At 33.5% G+C, this 6988-nt stretch overlaps 1 protein-coding gene across 3 annotated transcripts in view; it reads right to left on the bottom strand.

The window, feature by feature from the left end:
* Positions 1–6988, bottom strand: part of LOC124955068 (protein bark beetle) — an 18404-nt gene that overhangs the window by 1158 nt on the left and 10258 nt on the right. For all 3 annotated transcript variants that reach the window (XM_047508963.1, XM_047508980.1, XM_047508971.1), the window contains exons 11-27: positions 6472–6925; positions 5906–6296; positions 5410–5840; positions 5065–5310; positions 4036–4976; positions 3484–3959; positions 3186–3382; positions 2697–3095; positions 2346–2623; positions 2013–2266; positions 1687–1898; positions 1484–1608; positions 1182–1412; positions 979–1104; positions 614–872; positions 325–526; positions 1–238 (exon numbers count right to left, since the gene is read on the bottom strand). The exon at positions 1–238 is cut by the window's left edge and continues 10 nt beyond it. In XM_047508963.1, the coding sequence (XP_047364919.1) occupies positions 1–238; positions 325–526; positions 614–872; positions 979–1104; positions 1182–1412; positions 1484–1608; positions 1687–1898; positions 2013–2266; positions 2346–2623; positions 2697–3095; positions 3186–3382; positions 3484–3959; positions 4036–4976; positions 5065–5310; positions 5410–5840; positions 5906–6296; positions 6472–6925 (5460 nt within the window). The remainder of the gene's footprint in view (positions 239–324; positions 527–613; positions 873–978; positions 1105–1181; positions 1413–1483; positions 1609–1686; positions 1899–2012; positions 2267–2345; positions 2624–2696; positions 3096–3185; positions 3383–3483; positions 3960–4035; positions 4977–5064; positions 5311–5409; positions 5841–5905; positions 6297–6471; positions 6926–6988) is intronic.

Genomic DNA, 6988 nt, shown 5'->3' with positions numbered 1-6988 from the left:
TTTCGCCGATAAGCCAATTCTGTGAATCCAGACGTTGAACCAACTGATCGTAAAGAATGTAAAGATTGACGAATAGAATTTCGTCTTTCTAATCGCTCGAGTTTTCGTTTTTTCGATTTAGATACCCATAATACGATAGCAGCTGTTAACAAAGCCAATGCCACACCTAAAGCTCCCAAAACTCCTACAGCAACGATATCCTTTCTCCATGAGAGTGGATCGATGTAAACTTTAGGATCTATAAATCATTGATAAATCTTTTGAATATCATCCGAGTCCTTTTATAAAACAGAAAAGTATTATTAATACTTTTTATATACGTACCAATTTCACAGAGGAAAGGATTAGGTTGATTACAATAATCAACCTCAATAGTTTGATAGGTAAAAATAGTACATTGATCAACACGTTCGAGTTGTTGAACCCAAACACGTTCAGAATAATCAAAACATTCTTGTTGTTTCTTTAAAAATCTCCAAAGTTCTAAATAATCACCCATAATGAAAGGCATCGATGCATTTGCCCCCTAGAAATCAATAAAATCATTTCTATTTAACCTAATACATTATGATTTTAATAAGACAAAAATTAAAATTTATGTAAAAATACTTACTCGACAAAAATCACGTGCACTGTAAAAGTCCATAGGTGCACCGATATAAATATAACAAGTATCACCAACTAGATCCCAAGCAGGTGGACATTTGCCAGTTAATACGGATTTATTGTTCATATGAAAAGGTTGATAATCAACTTGTAACAATGTCGGAGAATCACCACGATCTCGAATTCTTCCAGCTACAGCCAACGTTTTGTTGTAACTCCACCAATTGTAACGGGCGTCTACATGAGATCTCCACATTTCTAATTCTCTGAAAAACAAAACAAAAATAATTATAATATATAAAATATTATTTATTTTTTTAAATAATGATAATAATAATAATAATAATATATAGATATGTTATCAATTCTTACTGTGATCTATTTATAGTAAGTATTTCATAATCGTTATCAGGATTAAAGAAAACGTTATCAACATATCTTTGTCCTGGAGTACCAGCAATAATAGTACTACGTCCTTCTCGATCAACAGCATAGTTTCTAAAAAATAATTCATTTATGAATCGACAATGTGTAAGAGAATGTTTATCTACTGTATAGTTTATTGGATTACTCACTTATAGAATCCATTATGAGAAGTGCTTTGATATATCGGCAAACGTACACGTTCGAATCCCGAAATTTCAAGAAGATGTAAGCCAAGATTAGCATGAAGATAATTTAAGCTCATATTACTGACCACTTGTTTCAAGACGATATTGTTACAATAGGGAGCATTATTTTTTGTGAAGTAATTTCTGTATATTGTTACCTCTTGATAAGGACTACTGTGACGACCTTCAACGTATCTAGTATAAAATTATAATAATTGTTATTTTTTTATAATGTTTATATATATATATATATATATATTACTCACAGAGCAGGTTTATTAAAATTCTCTGCAAAGAGATTATTATGAATCCAGCCTTTCAAAGAGGTAGCAGATCCTCTTGAGTCAGCTCGGATGGAGAGTCCACCTTGATTTTGACGCACCAAATTATTCTATGAATATAAAATATATTTATTATATAATTTTATTTGTTATTACATAATAATCCAAATCGTATAATCAGTACTTACTCTAAAATATAATGATTGTGTATTTTGTACGTCCAACCATATCGCTGATTTACAAGTTGAAAAGTTACCATAAAGTTTTTCACAATTATTTGTAAACTGATTACGTTCGAGCGTCATTATTGCATTGACTTCACCAGCACTTGCATATTTAACAGCACCTTCTCGACAATTTGAAATAACCGAATATGATATATTATGTTGTACGTCTCGATCTAAACAAAATTTTTGAATATGGTTAATTAATCTCATATGGTTGATTATAATTTTATTAATTGGTCATTTCCTTTTTCTTTTTTTTTTCCTTTTTTTTTTTTCCTTTTACTTACTGAAGCCAATAGCAGAAATTGGAAGAGTTACAATCTCTGCAATAAAACCATGTATATTACTTGCACCATTTGCGAATAGTCTTACGCTGAGACTTGGTTCACGAGTTCTAAACAATTTCTTCTCGTATGGACTATCAACTTCAAGATGACCTATTACTTTAGCAGTAACGTTGTAAATGTCTCCGTCATACAAAGTGATACCATCCGCTCGACCTGGTTTCCCGGTGGAATTGAAAAGATTAAATTGTAGAAGTCTGTGAAAGATAATAATTTACAAATGTATCCTTTATTGATCTAAACCACATCGAAAAGAAATTATATATTATAATTCACCTGAAACCAAATGGTTTAGTTCTATAAGGACTACGAAAAATTTTAACGCAATTCACTGGATGATTATCGTATCTGTAATATATAATAACACGTTCCTCGATAGTTATTTCTTTTGCGGTATCACAAATATCAATCATACTGAATAAATGATAAGGAACATTTAGATCCTTGATTGGTGTGAATGAACTTTCATCGGCTTCACGACCCTCACCCGTTAAAGAAAGTACATTGATCCCATTTCCAAGAACATTTTTAATAGTATTAAACAACAAATCGACCTAGAAATATACATATAAATATATAAATTCATTTGGATACGATCGATAGAAATTTTTACTACATGATACTTACTGTATGAGTCGGTGATATAACATTTATACCATGATAAGCGCTACGATCTATATTAACGTGCATGATCGTAGGTGATTTCATGATCGATTGCAAAGCAGCAGATTTTTCATTATGCAAAATACCAGCTCCGGTGATATTGATATACTTCAATACAGATTCAACTCTTCTAATTGTTTCATGAGTTACAACATCATGAATGCGATGCTCATATAGATGATGTTCAAATTCACTATTAGCTATTCGTATTCCAGCCCAATAATCATAATTATCGTCAATGTTTCTTTTACCACAGTGAAGAAAAACAAATTGTCCATCCCAATTGCATTCGTGTCGATGTCCAAAAAATTGACCGTTCAATCGAATTTGACATTCTTCGAGATTTTCTTCATTTCCAGAGCACTAAGAAAGAAAAATGTTAATATTGAAGGACACATTGTTTTTCTTTTTTTTTTTCAAAATTTTTTTCAATTAAAAATGAATAATAAATACTTGTAATGGTTCTGGCCAAGACCAAACACGTGTCAATGAGCCAGGATGTAATTCATATCTACGATCATAGGATACATATACGTTTAAAGAATCATAACCGAGTTGTCGACAAGCTACTTGTGCGTTACGTTCAGTGAAACGTTCGTCACAAATTGGAATCCATTGTAATGTCGTTCTATTAAAAACTTCTAGGAATCCTAAAACAAAGCAAGTTCATAAACTCAAAAGGAATAATCTTGTTTTTAAATATTATTGTTGTAGAAGTAAAAAAGAAAAAAAAGAAAAATCTAATTTGTACCTTCGTTATCAGAAGAAGCACAACGAGTATCTTTACACAAACGAATCATATCGTCGGACATTGGAACAATTTTGTTAGGAATTCTAACAGGTGCTGATATTGGAATAACTGATAACGGAACCGTAGCATTACGTTTGATGGGTCTCATAATGATTTCATGTCCAGGCATACCGACAGCTTTCAATGTACCAAGTACCAAAATACCAACGTTAGGTGAAAATTCCATGATCACGTCTGGATGAATATGTAACGTAGCTTGTGGCATTATGGTTAGATCGGATTTAATCACGTATGGTTCCTTTCTCGAATACAATGTTAAACTTTCGATTATTCGACCACCCAAGTTATCTAAATTAACTTCCACTCCGATTTGCCATGATGCCGAAATTGATGCGTCTAAGGAATCGCTCATTAAATAAGGCCGATAATTGGCCACAGCGTGATTGTTCCAATCGTCGAAATCGAAGATTCTACGTCTGTAATATATCATAAATTAATTATATATTATAATCATATTTATATTAATTTTAATAGTAGAGATCTATAGATCACCTAATAATGGCATCATCGGAAGTACCCCACCAATTTTCGGAGACATCGACTTCATTATTAATCTTCGCGGTTCTTATACCAGCAAGAAGTTCATAATCCATAGAATTATCCCCAAAAAGATTTCTATTGACTCGAACCTTTTGTATACCATGAAAGCCAACAACGTAACTAGGACCATCGTAAGATCTACGTGATCCCAGTGCATAATTATCGTGTCGATTTCTTTTTATCTCATTGAAGTAAAAACGTGCGGTAACGTCACCCAAAATTTCTGATTGACTGTTGGCCTTGAACTCTACCATGTAGGCACCGTTGTTACCTTCTATTCTATTGTTATTCATTTTTATTTTTTTCTCCATACCACGAATCGATATAAGGCCGTTCTTACAACGATTTCCATCCCAACGATTGTGTGATACGTTCAACGTGGCAAAGTGTCCATCGATCACAAAGCTAAATTGATCATTGTCACGCCAAGTATTGTTATCGAAATAAAGACTATGAGTGAAATTTTCATTATATTGCCAGACATCGGGCAAAGTGACTTCGAAACCTCCAGCACGATTTCTTTCGATCGTACTATCCTGCATTATCCAATGAAAGAGATTATTCGAGTGTCTTGCGTCACGACTGAACTGTAATATTCCTTTTCCGTTATCCGTGATCAAGGTATCGTTCAAATGAATAGCTATCTCGGATAAATCAATCTCATAAATGTTCCAATGAGGGGAATGAATATAAATCGCTTCTTCTTGATTGTGTGAAATTTCACAACCGATGAATTGTATCGTCTCGTTGGCCTTTCGTAGAAAATGATCACCAACTTCGTCTATATAACGATTGTAATAAGAAGCTAATACACCTTTCTTGTTACCCTTGATTTTTGTCTTAGATACGATCAACGAAGGTATAGGACCACCGATTATTTTATTTTTCGTGTTCTATAGAATATAAATTAATATAAATAAAGGGATTAAATAGCTAATTTTTTTTTCTTTTTTTTGGTGATATAGAAAGTAACAAACATACTTGAACCGGTGCTAATAATGATGAAATTACTATAACGGCACCTCCAAGAGCACTTTCACCGCTCTCGTATTCCAATATGACAGAAAATGAACTAGAGGCGACTGGGAAAATTGTTAGATTACGTTTCATGTGCCAAATATTTCTTTTCTGATAAATATCCTGCGAATCGTGTATTATAATTTCTTCTGTACTACGATTTTCTATTGGATTTAATAATTGTATACCAATGACATAACCAGGAGTGCACTGTGATTATACATAGAGAAAAACAAAAAAAAAAAAGAAGTACTTAGTCAATTTGTGTTCCAGTATTTATAAATGATCAACAAGTATATATTTATTTACCGTGATCTCGATAAACTGATGCAACGACTCGCCTTTCACTCTGTCGGTAATGATATATTTGGTCTGCCAATTATCAAGATTAATTTTCGCGTTAGCTTGTGGTATAATTATTGGATCGTATGAGGATTCTGTTGAATATTCCGATAAACGAGCAAACCATCCAGCCAACTCTCTTTGTTGAACGGCAGATAAAGCAGGATTGTGTCTAATACCTGCTACTTTATTATTTTCTATTCTAGAATTGATCACGCGCATGCCAAGTTGCTTGAAACTTATACCGCTTCCACCGTTCTGAGAAAATTCACTGTTTCTAATTGTATTTACGGCATCAGCCGAATATATGTCGGAATACAAAATACCTAAACCATCTTGGAGATTGTTAATAATTTTCACACCTTCCAACGAATGTCTCGCAAAATCAATTTGTAAGGCTAGAATAATCAAATACATTAATTTATTTGATTAAATCGACATTAACTTCAATGAAACACTTTACCTGATTTGAACAAGTTTGTAGTATAATCCAACAGTCCTGCCTTTTCAATAGTTACGTATTGTAAATCGCTTCTTTGAGCCAAAGGACCTAATCTTAAACCAGCCCATGCTGGTTCGGAACATCTCACACCTACGTCATTCTCGTGTGTACAAGAATTCTCAAAATCGTTTACTGTCTCTGCTCTACATTTGGAAATATCATTGTCGCCCTCGGTACAACGTACGTTTGTAAGAAGAATGTCCTCGTTGATCCCTGCGTTGGGAATTTGCGAGCGTTCTATGAACCAATTATCTGGATCAAGCGTGAGGCCTAGTTGATGACAAACAATGGATGCGTCGAGAATTGTCCATCCATAATTACAAACGGTGCCCCATTTTTCGCCTATCCTCACCTTTTAAAGACAACAAAAAAAAAAGATATATAGACCCACATACACACAATGGTTCCTTGTTATCACGTGATACGATCGTGTAAACTCATTCTATTTTTATACTATACTCTTTTTCGCACATAATGTTTTACAAACAATGGATGATAATCGTCCACAACATAATAAGGTCTTTTACCTGTAATCTTCCTTCTAAATTCGTTTTACCTCCTAACAATCTAACTGGTATAGAATCGATTGGAGAAGATTGAGGTGTCTCTTCCAAGATACTAGAGTTTTGTGATTCCATAGAAATGTCTTCCTTCAAAGTAAAACGAATATCACTTGGCCGTTTTCCACGTGCATCCAATTGACCAGCTACCATCATTCCTACAGCTGGAGGAAAACGTAGAGTAACACCAGATTGTAGGACCAATTTGCCACCTGGTCTTACGTTGATATCACGTTCTACGATATACTCTCCTGGTTTTAATACTTCTTGACCGTCAACTTCACCACCGACCAAATTTGTATCGGGTGTTACAAATCTTGGAACGAACATCGGATTCGAGATAATTGTATTTGCACCAGGATTACTACTATGAAGTAGATAAGGAATATATTCGATCTTAGCAAGAGTATATCTGTCTTTTCTATAAAAAGAAAGAGAAATAAAAATTTAACACGAAATTAGATAAAAAGCAAAAAAGAAAAAT

Source organism: Vespa velutina, chromosome 1, assembly GCF_912470025.1.
Source record: "Vespa velutina chromosome 1, iVesVel2.1, whole genome shotgun sequence".
NCBI classification, from domain to species: Eukaryota; Metazoa; Arthropoda; class Insecta; order Hymenoptera; family Vespidae; genus Vespa; species Vespa velutina.
Note: the sequence above shows the minus strand (reverse complement) of the source record. Positions and strands in the feature narration are given on the sequence as shown.